The following is a 19,270-nucleotide window of genomic DNA, read 5'->3' on the forward strand; positions in this document are numbered from 1 at the left end:
GCAGACAATGGGTGGGGAGGAGGGGAAGGGGAGAGAAAAATAAATCTTTAAAAGATAAATAAATAAATAATTCCAAAACTACACAAGTCTTAGGAAAGAATACCATGCACACTGTACAGCCTCCACCTGGAGCCACCTGCTGTTAATGTTTTGCCACCTTTGCTTTCTCTGTCTTTATAAACTGGCCCCATTCACACAAAATGCAGGCACAACATTTCCTTTCTAAATACTGCAGCCCACAACTCCTGAGAACAAGCACATCAGCCGCGTCATTATCTGACCGAGGAGTTCAACGTCGACACATCCAGCCTTAGGAAGCCAGATTTCCCGCTCCTCCGAACGCCATCCGGGCTGCTCTTCAACGCCAGCTGCCACGGCGCCCTCGTCTCAGTCAGCCTCCTCCTCACTCCTGCGGTCTGGGCTCCAGGCTGCCCCGTCAGAAGGGCCCAGGCTGCGCCGTAAAGCACCTACCAGGGCCTCCGACTGCGCCTCGAGACTGGGCTGAGTGCGACAAGGTGACAGCCGCGAGGCTGCCTTACAGCACACCGAGAAGCTCGCAGCGTCGTGCCAGAACCGTGCAGTTAGCGAACAACGCGTGTGAGCACTCGGAAAACTCGTGCATGTCCTGCTTCTCCAGCCTTCCTCTGAAAAGTTTAGCATCCTCTGATGCCCGATTACTCGCCACGGTTGCAAAGTGGTGATTCCCTAGGTCTATCGCTCCTTCTACACTTATAATTGGCATTCTGTTGTAACGAAGCATTTCACTGCCTCCTTCTCCTTTGGGAATTGTAAAATATAATCTTCACCATTATCCTTTTTGATGTTCAAATTATACCCACATTTGGTCAGTGGGGATCTCTGACATCTCCACTAATAAACCTTGTTTTCTGGCCCAGGACCTTTCCTTCAATAAGCCCTAGTTTCCTTTTACTGTGAAATGATAACTAGAAATTAAAATATAAGCGTAAGTATACTCATGCTACTGGCATGCTTTGCTTGTAGGCCCTTTCAAGTGAACAGAGCCAAAGAAGTTTATATTTTTTAAAAGATGTATCTCCAAAAATCTGTTAACTCCAATTCAAATGCAATAACAGGAGCTCTTCCTCACCTCCCTTCTCTACTTGTATCTCCCTTCACATTCATTCTCAAGAATTACAGTACATTTAAACAGTTTTCCTATCTTCCAGTAGTTTCGAAATAAACTTCACCAGTAGCACCCACTGCCATGGCAGATCTTCCAAGACGTCTTTGGGTTCTCCTCTCCCTTGGAATGCACCATTAAGGGGCGACAGGCAGAGTGCTCTGTACCAAGTTATCTGAATTGATCATTTAGGAGTTCTTATTTAAAACAGAAATGATTTTTCTCTAAAGGAAAAAGAAAATTCAAAGAACGTAACTGAGGACAGACGGAAATGGAATAAAAAGGATTCCTCCTGGAGTAGGGGTGAAGGCCACCGGATGACAGGAACATCAAAGGAGCTCACTGATCTCATAACAAATTCGTATGTATGTCTTCTTGTTCAAATTATTTCCTTTACCTTCGATTTTTTCTTGCAGCATATCCTCTGGAAAGTCTGACGCCAAGGCAGCCAACTTACTCAGGCCAAGGAGGGTTTTCTTCTTTGCAAAGTAACGAGTTTCCGCATTCGCCAGACCCAGGAGTGTTGCGTGAGCCTACAGTGAACAAAACGTGAGCCCATGCGAGAGCCTGAGCACTGATTCAAGCGGAAATAAAGCGTGAGTGTATCCCAAACCTGCGTTCCCCCTAAGCTCTATCAGTGAAAGATCAATCTCATAATCAGCAACATAGAAACTGGTCAGTGCCATAACACAGAGAGCAAGGAAACACTGAACTCTCAGCCACCCCCACTAATTACTGGACAGAAGACATGTATAAATCATTTGTTCTACAACAGCTACATATTAATTTCAACTGCCTGCCAAGGACAAACTTCAAAACTGCCCTGCTTATACTCATAATGTGAATGTGTATATTATAAGAAAATACTCAGTACAAAGATCAATAACCATTACCTGAGAGTTGGATTTTTGTGCTTTATTACTATAACAGCAGTCTAATCCACAATGGACTACATTTTAAAAAATGAACCATGAGAAGGAATGGCAATATCATAGTAAATGAAAAACAATGCTTTATTCAAATTATGAAGAGAATAGAAACAAGGTAGATGTTTTAAATAATCTACAATAGTAGATTATAACAAAAACTAAATTAACTAAAACTAAATACAATTAAAATTGCATAAATATGCACCATATAACCAAATCGTTCTTTACCTTTTCTAATTCTTGGCTATTAATTTCATGTAACCAGCTGAGATGTTCATGAGCTTGCAAAAAATTTGCCAATTGTCCATGTTGAGCAACGGGCTGAGATAAAAGTTTGCCTCGCTTTCCTTTCTCCAGATACCAACGAAAGAGAAAGTCTGAAAAATTCTACAAATAACAAAGAATCCTTTACTGTTGGTAATGCAGCTTAAAAAACACATTTTTATTATAAAACATGAATTCCTTCTAAGGCTGTTAGGCTCCCAAAGAGAAATCTTGTTTAATTTCCCAAATTGCAGGATTCCATTAGGAAGGTCCTCAAAGTTCACTTGACTCAATTTTCTCATTTGACAAATGAGAAAATCCGGATTCTGAAGTGTCTTGCTCTAGATGAGTTAATGGCAGAATCTAGATCTGCACTGTCCACTGTGGCAGCCACTGGCCACATGCAGTTTTTAAAACTTAAAAGGAAAATCCCGTTCCTCAGTGACCTAGACGCATTTCAAGTGCTCAGTAGCATATGTGGCTAGTGGCTACCACCCATAGGACATCTCCATTGCCACAGCAAGTTCTACCAGACACAACATTTCAGAGGCATCTGTACAGAGGACCACGGGGGCCGGCACGGTCAGCGAGGGCCTAGGAATGCCAAGTGCCCAGCAGCTTCCCCACAGGACATTGATGAATGCTGGGATGGTATGCGAGACTGAGCTGGAAGGGACAAGGAAATGTCCGGCAGGCTCACAGGGTCTGGGGTGGGGCAGGGTCCTGGAACAAACACCGTTCTCTCCTCCAAGACTTCTGAAACTAGGAGTAAAACGAATGCAACAAAAGCTGCGACCAAGCCTGGCCCACCTCTCTTCCTGATTAGATTTCCTCCCCTTCACTCTCTGAAAGAGTTACCAGCAAACCCTCCTAGGAGAAAAATAACACTGATTTACATTTTTATGGTTCATTTTTACACTATGTTCAAAATACAAGAAAAATTGTATTTACACTGTATTTATACTGATTTACACTTTTATGGTTCCTTTTTACTCTACATCCAAAATTCAAGAAAAATTTTGTGCAAGACTTAAGAAGCAGAAAAACACTGCTAATAAGATAAAAAAAAAAACAGGCAACAGAAACAGACCCAAGAGTGATCAGATTTTGGAGTTAGCTTGCATGGACTTTAAAATGACTTACTATATATGTAAAAGAAAGTAAAAGAGGAAAAAAACAAAAATAGTTGGAAAAAATGGAAAATGGATTCTAGAGAGAACAGGAGGGGAGTAGATGTGACTCAAGCAGTTGCATGCCTGCCTCCCACAGGGGAGGTCCCAGGTTCAGTTCCTGGTGCCTCCCAAAGAAGACAAACAAACAACGAGCAGACAAGAGCAAAAATAAATGAGCAGGGAGTAGATGTGGCTCAAGCAGCTGGGCACCCGCCTCCCACATCGGAGGTCCTAGGTTTCGTTCCTAGTGCCTCCTAAAGAAAAAACAAGCAGACAATGAGTAAAAAACAAGCAAAAACAATGAGCAAAAGCAACAAGCAAACAGACAAGGGAATCATAGAGGGGAGGGGAACTAGAATCTAAAAAGAATATAAAATCATGATCTCTATGAAAGTATTTATGTTAACACTGCTGTGAAACAACAGATAAGCCATGGCCAGCTGAGTCCTGGGTCCTGATTTACATAGCCAGTCAGTGAAATACTATAATGCCATTAAAAATGTTGACTATCTAACAATATGGAAAAATGTTTGTGATATACTAAGTTGAAAAAAAAAAACAGTTGACAAAGCATGATTGTAATCACACATTATAATATAAACAAATGATTAAAAAGGGGTTATCTCTGGGTGGTGGAATTATGGGCAATTTTTTTTCCATTTATAAGGATTTTCTGACTTTTATATACTACCAAAATAAGAAAGTAAGTTTTTACATAAAAATCAACTGAGTAAACTGGTTTTAAAGACTCACTTCAATTTACCCACTGTCATAATGTGAACGCCTTTTAAAAAATAGGGAGCATAATTTCAAATCCAAGGAATACAGTAACACCAGGTACATGTATGTCTAAGCTCCCTCAAAGTATAACCTATGAACACAAGTATCTTCGGTTCAAATCTAATCTTTAAAATTTCACCAATATATTGTATCTAAGTACTTTTACTGTATCTAAAAAATAAGAGAAATGAGTTTCAACATTTTTCAAAAACCAAAATAATCTTTCAGTAATACTTATATATTAAAATCTATCAACTTACAAAGAAACAAAATGTACAAATCAGTATCTTCTCAACCAAGTTAACTACAAAAGGATTGTATTCTATTTCCCAAACCCCAATTACGATACTGCATTACGACAGAACCCACTGCCTAAACCTTTGGTGTTACCTGATCAGCAAACTGGGTCATGTACCGCTGCAGCCGGGTCTGGTTGTCCGTCTGCTCACACATCTGAACTAAGATATCAAAGTCACAGTACTTCTCAGCTAAAGAAGCAGCCCACTGGTGCTGGCCTAATGTCACTACAGAAATGAAAACAGATGGGGGGAAAAATTCCATTAGTAAAACCTTTAAATGCATAATAAAATACATTACTTGAAATGTTACCTTTATTCACATTATATACTAGAGGTAATTAATGGAATGGATATCTTTCCAGTCACTGACATTTAGTTTCACAATCCATATATAATCTCATTACAGATGCAAATTCAGTACCTCACTTTAGCACTGCCTACCACACGCTACCTTCTTCATTACTAGCAAAATAAGCAACTTTTAAGCCAAGCCTTGAAAACCATTTCTCCTCTGCTGATCTTAAGTGGCACCTCTCTAATAGCCCTTGTAATGCTCTACTTGCAGTCTAATATTTCCTGTAAGTCCTGGATGGCCTTCTGAGATGATAAACTCTTTGAGGGCCAGCTCCACATGTTGTTAAATTCATTTTTAATCCCCTATATTTTTTATGTAACATTTATGTAATCTAAGTATCTCTTTAAAAATAATAAAAATATATTTTTTAAAAATTCATTTTTAATCACCTTCAGCATCTTCCATGAACTTACACCTGGGAAGTACTGAAAAAGGTTTGAAAAAATGAACACAGCCGTATGCCATTTGCTTTGCCTCCGGTCTTGGCTGCAGTGGGGTTAACCATACTACAGGGACTCCTCCACCCATTCTGCAAGTTCAAAGACCTATAAGAGACCTTGCTAAATACCATGCACTTACGAAGAGGAGATAAGAGATCGGATCTTTTCTGCAGGTACTCCATTTCCAGAGAGCTGTATCTTTCTTGATCATTGGATCTGTCCAGAGACTTAAGCTGAGAAACGTAACCATCCAGAAAACAATCAATCAGTGCCACCAGCTGTTCTGTCAGGACATTTCGGAGGCTGCTGTCCGCCTGAGGATAAACAGCTTTCAGGACAACCCCATGCTGGCGTACTATTGCTGTTCGGATGCCAGCAGGACCACTTGTTGCTGTGAAATCATGCAAAATAATGTGATAAAGGTTCTATAATAGTTAGGGTGAAGACCAATTGCCTAAAAATTATGTCACCTTACACCACTGCCAAAAAATAAATCAAATGGGTATTCCACTATCTCTATGTCTTGCTCAAAAGCCATTTTCTTATTAAGACTTCCTCAGCAAAGCCAGGAAAACTTGATCCATCTTCCTTCTAAATTCCTTAAATACTACTCCTTTTACTTTCTTGTATTAAATCAACATAAAATACAGTCAGTACCTCCAGGGCCAGGGACCTGCTTCTGTGAGTTTACTAAAACCTAGCAGATAAACCCAAGACTTCTCTTAAATAAAAAAAGATACCACCAAAAAACCTAGTAGTACCAATCAAATAAACAGGTTATAGAAAGATCTGTATCTTCCAAGGAACTAGTGATTTCAACAGTAACAGCTTGAGGATGGCACATAAATTATTTTTCATTTTACTTATAAACTTGCATAGGAGGAGTAGTATAAGCTTTCCAAAAATGATGGATCATTAGAAATAAACAAGTAAATCATGTGTTCTTTGCTAATACTCTAGCTATGCCTTGGACAGACCTTACAAGGCTCTGCGTTGCATGGAGGGCCTGATTTGCCTCCTGACATAAGTACTTTACTCCCACCTTGAAGCTGTTACAAATCAGCCTCTTAGTGCAGTGCTCACCTGTCCAAGGAACATACTCAGGTTCTCTTTCTAGAGGTTCTTCTCTTTTATACAAGGAGCTTCTATTTTGGCGATAATGACTAGCAGCCTGCAGTATATCCTGGAAAAAAGGAAATGTGTCTTCACATGCGGAAAGGGATGAGTTTCTGAAGGTGATTTGAAACGCTGCAGTCTGTTAATATGTAAAAACACTCAGCACAGGCCTGTAAGATTCCTTTGTGGTTCCTTCTGCATTTGAAATTCGTTTTATTCCATAATTTAATTTCAATTTTGGAAAACTAAAGCAACCAAAGTAGGAAAACTATTACCATAAGTTGATTAAAATCAACTGGAACAGTTTAGTCAATAACTTAAGTAGCAAGCTTTTGAGTAATTAAAAATTAGAAATGAGAAATATTTAGGCAGTTACAGTAAATACATTTGCAATGATATAAGCATCCTTCTCCAAATAAAAGGCTTATTCTACCAAACACAAACTCAGGATTTTAGAAACAGTTACATGCACAAGGCAAATGGTCAAAGTATTTGTTAACTGACAAAATGACATTTTGGAATTCATTTTGGAACTAATAAATGGTGAAACCCTTACAAAGTATTAGAGATACAAAGTAAGAATATGGAAACCACCTTCTCTTCTACCTACGCTCTGAGTTTTGATTGGCTGCAATCTTCAAAACGTCTGTACCTTGAGAATACTGTTCACGTTGATCACTGTCTCAGCCCACTCAACAGAGTCCAACGACGTATCCGTCAGGACTTGCTCCTCGTGCTCCAGCAAACATTCACAGATGGAATCCACTTGGGACACCTGAGGGAGTACATGGGCGCCGACTACTTACAGCAGAGTTCCACGACCTATAATCTACCAAGTGGGCTTCACTAAGTCATACCTTTAGCTAATCTCACAGAGGAAAACTTATGAAGTTACAGTGCAAATAAAAACTGAAGAAACTCAGAATCTCATAACTAGGCAAATTCTGGATTGTTGCAAAAAAGATTCTTAAATTTAAATGCCAAGTAACTGATAAATGTTTATATAGTTAATTGTTGCTCAGTGCAACTTTTAAACAATACTAGCTTGCAAGGGATGTCACCTTACCAGGAAGACAAATAACTACCCCAACCCAATGAGTTTGCTAATTTCTTTCTTTTAGGAATGCCCCTTCTTTGGCCATAATAGAAATGTTTGTAGAAAAGCAGTAGCTATATTAAAAAAAAAACTATAAAATAACTTCTAACTATTCTTTTCTAATTTTTCCCATTAATTAACACATGGAAGTAATGGTACAAATATCTCTGCAAGCACTGAAGCTGTTGTTTGCAGTCTCAGTTCAGTTAAGCTTCTCTCCCTTTATTCATTACATGAATATTTATTTAGTACTTACTGTTTGTATAGCACTGGGCACTTGGAGATAAAAAGGAAATATAAATCAGATCTGCTTCTAAGGCTCCTTCCAACTGCCAACCTCTGGCAGTGGCTCACCTAGGCAAACCACACAGGGCCGGCTGCCCTCCTGTGGCAGAGGCAAGAGTGAATCTGGACTCAAAGGAAAACATCCAGCATACAAAGCAGAGGGGTTACTTCTCGGACAACCCTGCAAACCCTGATTTACAGGGTAAGCCGTGAGCGATGCTTCTGAGGGCTGTTTTAACCTTCATCAGTTAAGTGGCTGTCAGCCTCTTCCCTGCTGGGGGAATGGTCAGCAATGGCCCAGCTCTACAAAGCCACACTAAGGGCAAGAAAGAGGACTTCACTCACCTCCCTAAAGAAGACGTCTGCAGGCGTGAGGTTTGCTGGGATCTCACACTCCCTTCTGTTCAAAGCAAGCAGGATGGCTGTGTTAACGAGGTCGCAGAGCCTGGAGTGGTGGTTCTTGAGGACGATGGCGGCTGACAACTTCTCTGCGTGCTCGCAGAGCAACAGCCGAGTGGCCATTGGCAACCCTCTCACTGGGTAAGTGCCCAGACGTCCAAACAGGCCGACCTTGGAGACAGACAGACACACACTCTCAGAAAGCGTTTACGGCCACATACAGCCGGGTCTGCGCCAGCGGCATGCCCTGCCTTCCCGGCAGAGGGGAAAGGTGCCCGCTCCAAGAGCAGAGCCGCCCCAGGGCCTCCACCTGCCGCGGCCGCCTCTGCCCGTTCTGCTCCCCAAGCTGCCGTTCACGTCATCGGGGTGGCCACACCGCTCCTCTCCATCTTATCCTTTATCTCCCCAGATCCAGCCTTCAGGAACTAGAGGACCGGCGGCCTCACCCGCAGCCTGACCTCCAGCATCCTGGCCTGGGAGGTCCCACCGCGCTGCTGCCAACCCCTGACCGCGTGGCCTGGGGTTTACCAGGCCCTGGCTTTCCTCAGAACTCACTGGATAAAAACATCAAGATAACCTGCACGACGAGGCAGCCAAGAGACAGGCATGAACAAGGAACAACTCCCACATCTGAATACAGCCCCCTCATTAGTGACCTGATTTTTATGTGTTATGGCTTATTTACGTACAGAAAAGTACACACAAAACGAAAATGACGCTGACCACAACCCCCAGGCAACAGCCCCAGCTGGAGTGATAAGCAGGCACTAGACAGACAGCAGGCAGGCAGAAGCAGGAAGTCCACTGCCCGGCTCCCTCTCTCCCCACTGGAGAGCAGCGACGTGTCCCTTACGTCTTTACGGGACAAAAAACAGACCTTTCTTTTTTTTTTTCCTAGAATTTTATTACTTATTGCATATGATGAAAAAGTGATAGGATATCCTCTTCTTATCCTAGAAATCACCAAATTCCAATTTTAAAACTTTTCCCTAATTTCCCCTCTAGCCAAACTCCAAATATTAACACCTGAGAGTAAGCCAGCAGAGCAATGCAATGCCCCAAAAAGGCTGTAGGTTTTCATGCACCAAACAAATCAAAAGAAAGCTAGTTTCAGTGCTCCCCTTTCAGAGAATTAGTTTACTCCTATTTTAACACACAGCAGGGCATTTTTAAACACTGACATAATACTCCCTAATAAGATAAAGCAGAGGCAAAGTTCTTTATCTTATGAGAAACAAGACACGCCAATCACTTTCTAGTCTTCAAATATTGCGCTTTTCATATTTGACAATAAATTCATGAAAAAATCTGCAGACAAGTATTGTTTTAACAAAAAACATGTTTAAGGAGCCATGACTGTCCTGAATTGTTTATTAGGTATGACTCTTACAAGCGTTACTTGTGAGTAACGGTGGCACGGGAGAGTACTGCGCCATTTCAAGCGGCACGGCAGAAAGCCCGGGGTGGTGGAACTCGTGGCCCTGCGCCATTTCAAGCGGCACGGCAGAATGCCCGGGGTGGTGGAACTTGTGGCCCTGCGCCATTTCAAGCGGCACGGCAGAATGCCCGGGGTGGTGAACTCGTGGCCCTGTCCGAGGTCCCAGCTCTCACGGCCCACAGTCATCAGCCCAAGCACTTGTGCCTACCGGCGACCCACTGGGGAACAGATCTTTCGTAACACACATGAGGGGTCACAGCACATAGACTGTTGTATACTTTAGTATTTTGTTTTCTTTGTAAGGCATTTAGATACTCCACGTTATTTTTAATGACTGTGGAATATGCCACTGAATCAATCTGTCTTCACTTACTCACCCTGGTCACCTGATGATTTTAAAACAAGCATTACTTCCTCTCTCCTGCCTTGCACTCATTTCCTGGACACCCTAGTTACCTCCTCTCGTGCTGGGGGACTCACCTGAAGCAGCAGGTGCGCATCTCAATCATGCTAGTCATAAAAGGAGGTGGTCTCGAGGCGCCCCCTGCTCTGTCCTCCCAAGGCTCCCCTCCCTCGCGGGAAGGCGAAGGTGAGGGTTTGTCCCAGGACCCTGGAACGGCCGCCCGTCCCCTCGGGACACGGACTGGCCTTGGTGATGCTGAGCTTGGCGTGAGGACAAGGACAGCCCTAGCTTCAGGAATATTTATCCTTAAGAGGAAGCATCTAGCTGCCCCGTTCTTCCTGCTGGGGAAATTAGCTCCAAATATAAAAGGAAATGTAAATTTAAGAGGTTTACCAAGAACAGGATGCCCAGACCCGGCGCCCTTCCCTGCAGCTGTGCCTCCACAGGCCTCCGAGGCCCAGGCAGCTGCCGAGACGCGCCACAGCCGCTCACCCTCGAGCTCTCACCCCAGACAGGTCAGCGTGTCCTCAGCGCGAGACGGCTGGAGCCACATATTCCTCCCATCCCGTGCGTCCCTTCTGCGTCCTGACTGCCACTCCTCTCAAGAGGCACACTCGATCATCAGTCCAATTAATCTGGGCTGGACTCGTGACTAGGGACCGATAGTGGTGGGAGACGTCAAGAAGCCCCCCGCTTCGACACTCAGCGTCTTGGAACGCTGCCCTGAAATCCCAGGAAGCCAGTCCAGCCTACGAGAGGGTAAGAGCCCAGGCGGAGAGCCCAGTGCCCGGCAGCCAGCGCCAGCTACCTGCCAGGGGGCGAGGGGGCACGCAGGGATCTTCCAGCTCAGCCTGGCCCCCAGCTAACGCAGGTGCACAAGTGGGCAGCGGTAAACCAGCCTAAGGCCGCCCAGCTAATCCACAGAATCGTGTGGAGCCACGTGATTTGGGATGGCTTGTTTGTCGTTACGGTTAACCGACATCCAGCTAATTAAGAGGAAATGTTGTGGTGCCCCCATTAATCCACAGCCCAACTACACTACTAGAAAGAGACTCGGCAACTACTGCAGTGCTCCTGCCAAACAGGAGAGGAGAAAGGAGCCGCCCCACACATTGAAATCAGGGCAGAACGGGGGATCTGCAGCAATCAAGTTACATCTGGAATCTTCTCGAGCTGACTGCCCAGCCATACTGCTACATAAAACTAATTAAAGTTAAATGGAAAAACTTTAGTTCTCCAGGGGCACTAGCCCCATTTCAAGAGCTCAGTGACCACACGAGGCTGCAGCTACCCAACTGGACAATATGGACTGAGTGCCTTTCTATCACCACAAAGTTTATCAGACAGTATCGATTAGCATCTCCTTGATATGGAGGCATTACTCATTTTTTAAAAAGAATTTAAATTCACAACAGTGAGATTCAATTAAAGGCCACTGACTATACACTTTGGATAGATTACATGGTATGTGAACATATCTCAATAAAACTCCTTAATAAATAAACAACTGTGTAAGAATAGCCAGAAATAGTGGCTATGTAGAGCAAGGGAAGCATAGAGAGACTGAAAGGTGAGTAATTTCCTTGTTTGTCTGTTTTTGTTTATTATTGAAATAATGAAAATGCTCTAATGATGATTAAAGCGATGAATGTGTAACTACATGATTATACCAAATACCATTGATAGTACACTTTGGATGAACTGCATGTTTTACTAATATGTATCAATAAAACTGATTTGTTAAAAAAAAAAAGACAACAAAGAAAGCAGCAAAGGGAGCAGGTGTAGCTCAGTGGTTGAGAGCCTGCTTCCCATGTACAAGGTCATGGGTTCAATCCCTGGTATCGCCTAAAAATAATAAATAATTTTAAAAAGCAGGAAAAATAGGGGTTAAACTCATTAATTTGGATATGTACTGGGAACCACTTTTTATGAACCTGGCAAGGATGGTGATTTTGGGTAAAAGTTCTGTCCATCAGCAAAAATATTTTCTAATTTAGGCTGGCTGTAATTGAGGATACAATACCCCTTCAAAAATGGAAAAAGAACATTTCAAATGAGGGTTTGATTCTACAGGGATTTCAAAATTTTAAATCTCTCTATAAAAATCTGTCACTACCTTAATGTTCTTTATTATCTTCCTAATGCTACAAAGCCAATTTGTGAAAACCTAAGTTTTTATATAAAAGCTCACAGGAGGGAAGCGGCTGTGGGTCAGTCAGCTGGGCTCCCGTCCACCATATGGGAGGCCCTGGCTTCACGCCCTGGGGCCTCCTTGTAAGGCAGGTTTGCCCGCACGCTGCAGAGAGCTGCTGGCCCGGGCGCGGCAGAGAGCCGACTCAGCAAGGTGACGCAACAAAAAGGTAGACAAGCAAAAACACAGAACACGCAGTGAATGGACACACAGAGCAGACAGCAAGCAAGCCGCAAGGGGGGGAATAAATAAATTTTAGAAAATAAAACACAGACACAGAAGAACACACAGCAAATGGATGTAGAAAGCAGACAGCAAGCAAAAAGCCGCAAGGCGGAGGATTGAAAAAAAAGCTCACGAGAAGTCAAAATGAGTCCTGCTTTTAACAGGTCTGGTCTTTAAGGTATCACATGGTGTTATCAAAAAAAGCTGAAACATTTCTGACAAAATACGGTATTTTTTTTTTCACCTTATTTTCGACATAACTTTTATACTGGAATTACTTACTTTTAGATAACCACAGAAAAGGAACACACTAATCATTCCTCACCCAACACAACATTTCCTGGAGAGAGCTGAAAAAAGGCTCATAAAGCCAGGCGCCCCAGCCGTGCCGGCTCTAAACAAATTAGAACCTTACTTGGTGAATAAACTCCATAAGGAAAGAATGGGCTTTCATCTTGTCCTCCAGCTGGTGAAGAATAATTAGTGATGTATTGCTGAACCCAGGGGCTTCTGTTAAGACACAACAAAACGTCAACACATTAACATCCGGGTTTAATGATACCTACTGCTATTAAAATAAAAAAAAAAAACCTACAAGTGAGTGGATGCATAATTTCTACCACCCAAATACAAGGATTACACCCAAATTATTTCATTTGGGGGCGTATGAGTGCCAATGCCTAACTCTGCCCCCAGTCTCCTTTCAGAAATAAAACGCCAAGACAGCCAAGCAGGGTCAATCAGGATTTGAGCCAACGGTCCTTCAGTTCAACTACTCAGGTACCATCACCTTGTTTGGGAAAGTAAAGCACACCCTGCGCGCGATGCTCTACTACAGCCAGGACCCCTCCCCGCTCAGAGGCCCCTCACCCTCAGGGACAGACTCGGCCCACCGCGGGTCGGAGGCGGGGAAGTCGTCCACCAGGTCCACGCTGATCTGGGCCACGGCTCTGTCCAGGTCGGCATCAGAACCCAAATCCAGGTGAGCGGGAAAGAGCTCATCAACCGTCGCTTGGGCATTACCCAAATCTTTTCTGAAAGAACATTGGAAAACAAAAGTATTAAGGGAGGTAAAACATTTTCAAACTCAACATGAAAAAATTGTGAAGCGAAAGTCTCATTCATAGGTTTTAGCCCAAAATTAATTACTTCCAATAAATTGCATTTAATTAAAGGGGGAGAAAACTACTCTGCATTAATTCAACAAATAAATCTTGAAACTTCCTACCCACTAGGTGATGGAGAAAGAATGGCAAAGGAGAGATTTGAAAGCAGGCCCAGGGAAGCAGAGGCCAAATGGATAGGGCATCTGTCCGTCTACCACATGGGAGGTCCGCAGTTCAAACCCTGGGCCTCCTTGGCCCGTGTGGAGCTGGCCCATGCACAGTGCTGATGCGCACAAGGAGTGCTGTGCCACGCCCGCGTAGGGGAGCCCCACACACAAGGAGTGTGCCCCGTAAGGAGAGCCGCCCAGTGCGAAAGAAAGCGCAGCCTGCCCAGGAATGGTGCCACACACACGGAGACCTGACACAGAAGATGACGCAACAAAAAGAAACACAGATTCCAGGAGCTGCTGATAAGGAGAGAAGCCGTCACAGAGGAGCACGCAGTGATTGCACACGGAGAGCAGACAACTGGGGGCGGGGGGAGAGGAGAGGAGAGAAATAAAAAATAAATCTTCAAGAAAAAAAAAAAACAGGCCCAGAGTCCACCCAGGACCCGGCAGGGAAACAAGCAGCTACGCACAGTGTAACAGGCACGGGGGAAGAACGGGGGCTCCAGGGCACGTGGAGGAAACCTCGGCCTCAGAGGGGCAGGAGGATCTTCCTAGAGGGGGTGGTGGGCACAGAGCTAGTCCAGCAAGGCCGGGGAAGCCTTCTGCAGAGTGTGGTCGTGCCGGTCGGCAGGCGAGCCTGTGGCCCAGGAGGGGACGCACAGGCGAGAGAGAAGGGTTAAGGGGTTCTTCATCAGAGTGAAGCCGGGGGACCACAAGATCACCCAGGAAGCAGAGGGAAAACGCTTCCAGGTAGAGCTCACCAAACACTGCCGGCTGAAGGATGGGGAGCTGGCGGGAAAGACGACGGACTGTTCTAAACTGGTCAGAGATGAGAGGAGAACTAAGGTTTCAATGAAACCAAGTGGGCTTAGGCACAGTTCATATGAAGAAATGATATAATAAATTCAGAATGAATGAACTGCAAAAACAGAGTCCTGAAAACCACGTTACGGAGGCTGGACTGAATCCTAAGGGTAGTATCAGTCAGGCACAAGTTTAAAGGAAGGAAATGTCACAATAGGTTCTATTTCTCGGAAAGATCATTCCAAGTACGAGGCTGAGAGAAGATTAGGTGGGAATAACCCAGGGAGGAAAATCCTGTTAGGTGATTGCTGCAGGACTGAACACAAAAATTAAAAACAAAAAAAGAATGTTTAAAGACACATCTCCTGAGCTTTTGCTCTGAATGACCAAATGAATGCAACTAGAGGTGAATATGCTGCCTAAAATTGTTGAAAGATCAGGTTGAAATTGGAGATCTGGTTACACTGTAGGCTATGGGAATAAAAAGTTAAGATGGCAATGTTCAGTCCATAACTACCCTAACCAACAGAGGAAGTTCACTACAACTCATGAGCAAAACAATCTGTTTCTCAGTGAAGTAAAATGAAGACCCAAATAAGATTTCAAAGAAATCATATCATAAAATTACATTAATATTAAATTAGCAAAAAACAAAACAGGTAACACTTTAAAGTGTAATCAGCTAATTCTGATCTGCAGAGACCACCTGCCCATGTGTTTGGGGAAAAGGGAGCTCCTGGCCTTCAGTGGGCAGGGGCCAGGGCTGGGCTGAACATCCCACAACCCAGCCCCACAACACACACCGTCACAGAGGGCACCAGTGCCAAGGTCGAAAAATCCTGCCTGAGAAGTACAGTTCCATTTGTGAAAAGTGTAAATCTTCAAGGCTGGTGACGCTACCCAAGAAATAATGACTTAATCTCAATCAACTTCAACCATGCTAAACAGGATACACCCAAGAGCAAAGCTGCTCCAGGGCTTCCACGGCACCTACTGACCAGAGCTAAACTTACACTCTATACTACTAGTATATAGCGTACTACTAGGACTTAAGATCCCATCTCATGGCTAAAATCTTCCCTGTAAAACATTTAAAATTGAGTGGTGACTTGCTGCATTATCATTTCAAATTTGCAATACCATAAATATGACAGAATTGTATTAGAAGGATAAATTTGTGCAAGATAAAATCATAGCAAATTTTAATCCAAATCTTGGCAGTAAGACTGAAGACCACGCAACAGAACAAGATAAACCGTTTACGCATGATCTCGGTCAAAAGGCCAAGAAGCAACAGGAACACTATGCTAAATAGAAAACCCCGTCCAACGGAGCCCCTTCTGGACAAGAAATAAAGTTCAGTACATCATTACGATGGCACAGAATTAAAAACACACGTGTCAACCCTTTTGTGAGTGAGCCACTGTGTCTGTCCTAGGCACAAGCCTAGATATCACCAGGAGGGGGCAGATGGGATTGCGAGCTGAGACCTGGAGGAAAGGCAGGCAGCAAACTCTGAAATTTTACTCAAAACAAAAGATAAACTAGTGGATCCTTCACCCATTCCAAATTCCACACCACGTATCACCTCAAAAATGAAGAAACGGGATCGCTGGAATTTTACACAGTCTGACCTGAGTCTCCAGCAGCTAATTAGGGGCACGCATTTCCTGAACATTCATTGAAGTCTGCATTTACTACACCTTGTAAGGAAGGTACCAGAATACAACATACAGGACACATGTCTAGAATACGTGGAAATGACTGAATTCACCTCCAAACCAGACTGGTCATGGGAACGGCCAGCAGTTCTGGTCTACACGCCCTGAGTGACCTCCCAGTGAGCCGCACGCAGCACGAGCAGACGTGGAGAGTGCCTGGGCACTTGAGGCTTGCTCTCTCGCTGCCCTTGGAACCCCACAGTGAGTAAACAAGGTCAGCGTACCTCCAGTTTCCGAGGCCACGGGAAGCAGAGACAGCTGGCCAGCCACAGCACCAGAAACGACAGGGGCCAGCCAGGCCCAGCCAGCAGCTGACCACACACAACCCACCTGGGCCCAAACCCAAATACCAAAGCCACCAAGTTTTGTGGAACTCTGTATACACCAAACCCTACCAGCAGACCAATTCTATTCCTTTACAGCACCAACTGAACGTTGTATGCAACTTATTTCCCTTAACACTGGACAGAAAAGGCCCTTCCAAGCTATCTTCATGACCACCATTTTTAATACCTCCATTGTTCTCCACTAAGTAGAAAGATAAGGCAGGTCATTTTTTTCCTAGTCTGGTTGGAACCCTCCTATGACTACCAGCTACGGAATAATAGTTCATTAAAATGCCAAAGCTCAGAAATACATCCTCCCCCTGATGGCATCAGTCAACAAATAAGCAGCATGTCAGTAGAACATGTAATACCTGCAGTATTGAAGAAAAGCAGCTTTTAACAATTTGGTTTTGTCTTCCTGTGCTATAGTTTCATTCTTTGTACTGGCTTCAAAAACCATATTCTGTAAAATAACCAAAAACAGAAAAAAAGAAAAAAAAATTAGAGGTGAAGGCACCAGAATATTCTCTACTATTGTACTAAAATCTGGACACAACCTAAGACAGCAGCAACACGCAGGCCCAGGCTGTCACAGCTTGTGCTTAGGTGCTCCAGGTGCTCACTGAGACAGGGCGCGCTGCAGCAAGGGCACAGCAGAAGTCCTACAGGAAAGATGGGCAATTCAGGACTACATTATAACTTTACTTGGAGATTTCACCAGCACTATTTCTAGAGGTTTACTTTAATGCAATACAATCTTTTTATAGATTTGACTTTACAAAATCATTACAATGCATATTACTAAGTATAATGGTTGATTACAAATTTTAAGATTAAACAAAGATTTAGGAAAATCTAAAAGAAATGGACTACTGTAAGATAGCTTCAAAGCATGCAGCAGTATTACAATAACCACATATTTTAAAAAGAAAGTGGAAAAAATTCTGTTGAAACTACCAAAGCACTTTAATTCTGAACTACAGGAAGTCTTACGTTTCAAAATGAATACACGCAAATGGAAATTATCCAAACAATATTAAGTAACTTTTCGTCTCATGTAAAAGAGTGATCAAAATCATAGGGTTGGGGAACAACCAGCAGGATGGTGGCAGAGTACGGAGCTCCTAGAGTCAGCTCCTGCTACAGGGCAGTTAGTAAACACCCAGAGCTCTCTAAAGCACCTGTTTGGGGGCTCCAGGAGACCAGAAAAGCATCCTGCAACATCCCTGAAGGAATGGAAGGAGGAGAATGCCCATCTGCAGAGAATATCTGTAAGTAGAGACTCCACGCCTCAGAGGTCAGTGCCCATCCTCCACTGGTGGCACAAGCAGCCTCAGGAGATGTTCCGTGGTTGGAATTGGAAGCTCCACTTCCCAAAAACAGGGGAGGAAGAGACGACTAGGCACCAGCTTCAGCTACTGATAAGTAAATTCAGTGGGCTAAAGTATAATCCTAAAAACAGCTAAAGTCTGAACCTGTCTAAGTCAGAAAGAGACAGACAGCTGCCATTTTAACTCTACCCCTGGCATGAGTGGAAGCAGATGGACTGAAAATCAGTGATGGCAGGGACTGGCTTCTTTCACCCAGATCGGCCTGCAGCCTGCCTAGGCTTCAGCCCCGCCTCTAGCAGGGAGGAGGCTGGGGGCCCTGCACCAGCCTCTCCAAGTAACTGCAGAAACAACTGGCTGGCACAAACCAAATAATCAGAATTCCACCTGGGCAACTGCGGTCACCTGGACCCGCACTGCGTAGACTGCTGCCCACACCTGCAGCTCCATCCCCGCCCCAGGCAGGGGAGGAAGGGCATGAAGCTTCATCGTCTCTCTGGGCAACTACAGTCTAGGCCTGCACAAATTGGATTATTCCATACCGCTATGGTTCTGTCCCTACCCCTGGCAAAGGAGAAAGTTGGGAGAAGCATCACTGCTCCCTGGGGCAATGAGGACAGCTTGAGCCTCCACAGCTTACAGCACCAACTACATCCTTGGCTCCTACTACCCAACCAGCAAGGGAGATAGAGTCCTAAAGAGAGAAACTACACCCATAATAAATACATCTAGTAAACCAGATGCCAAGACACCAACAAAAAATTACAATCCTCTCCAAGGAACAGGAAGATATGGCCCAGTTAAAGGAGCAAGCTAAGCCTCCAGATGACATAAAGGAGTTGAAACAACTACTCATAGGTGTTCAAACAACTCTCCTTAACAAATTCAAGGAGATGGCTAAAAAGGTTAAGGATATTAAGACAATGGGGAAAAAAAAAGAAAAGAAGACAATGGGAGAAGCAGATGTGGCTCAACTGATAAGAGTGTTTGCCTACCATATAGGAGGTCCAGGGTTCAAACGCAGGGCCTTCAGCCTGTGTGGTGAGCTGGCCCATGCACAGTGCTGCCACGCACAAGGAATGCCATGCCACGCAGGGGTATCCCCTCCCCCATGCACAAGGTGTGCGCCCCGCAAGGAGAGCTGTCCCCACGCAAAAAAAGCGCAGCCCGCCCAGGAGTGGCACTATACACATGGAGAGCTGACACAGCAAGATGACGCAACAAAAAAAAGAGACACAGATTCCCAGTGCTGCTGAGAACGTAAGTGGACACGGAAGAA

At 44.1% G+C, this 19,270-nt stretch overlaps 1 protein-coding gene across 1 annotated transcript in view; it reads right to left on the minus strand.

The window, feature by feature from the left end:
* NUP133 (nucleoporin 133) overlaps positions 1 to 19,270 on the minus strand; it is a 56,234-nt gene that overhangs the window by 11,011 nt on the left and 25,953 nt on the right. The window contains exons 12-21 of the mRNA XM_004453370.4: positions 17,035 to 17,126; positions 13,407 to 13,570; positions 12,952 to 13,046; positions 8,223 to 8,447; positions 7,149 to 7,271; positions 6,464 to 6,563; positions 5,520 to 5,771; positions 4,677 to 4,810; positions 2,299 to 2,457; positions 1,539 to 1,674 (exon numbers count right to left, since the gene is read on the minus strand). Of these exons, the coding sequence (XP_004453427.2) occupies positions 1,539 to 1,674; positions 2,299 to 2,457; positions 4,677 to 4,810; positions 5,520 to 5,771; positions 6,464 to 6,563; positions 7,149 to 7,271; positions 8,223 to 8,447; positions 12,952 to 13,046; positions 13,407 to 13,570; positions 17,035 to 17,126 (1,480 nt within the window). The remainder of the gene's footprint in view (positions 1 to 1,538; positions 1,675 to 2,298; positions 2,458 to 4,676; positions 4,811 to 5,519; positions 5,772 to 6,463; positions 6,564 to 7,148; positions 7,272 to 8,222; positions 8,448 to 12,951; positions 13,047 to 13,406; positions 13,571 to 17,034; positions 17,127 to 19,270) is intronic.

The sequence above is a fragment of the Dasypus novemcinctus genome, chromosome 28, assembly GCF_030445035.2.
Source record: "Dasypus novemcinctus isolate mDasNov1 chromosome 28, mDasNov1.1.hap2, whole genome shotgun sequence".
Taxonomy (NCBI): Eukaryota; Metazoa; Chordata; class Mammalia; order Cingulata; family Dasypodidae; genus Dasypus; species Dasypus novemcinctus.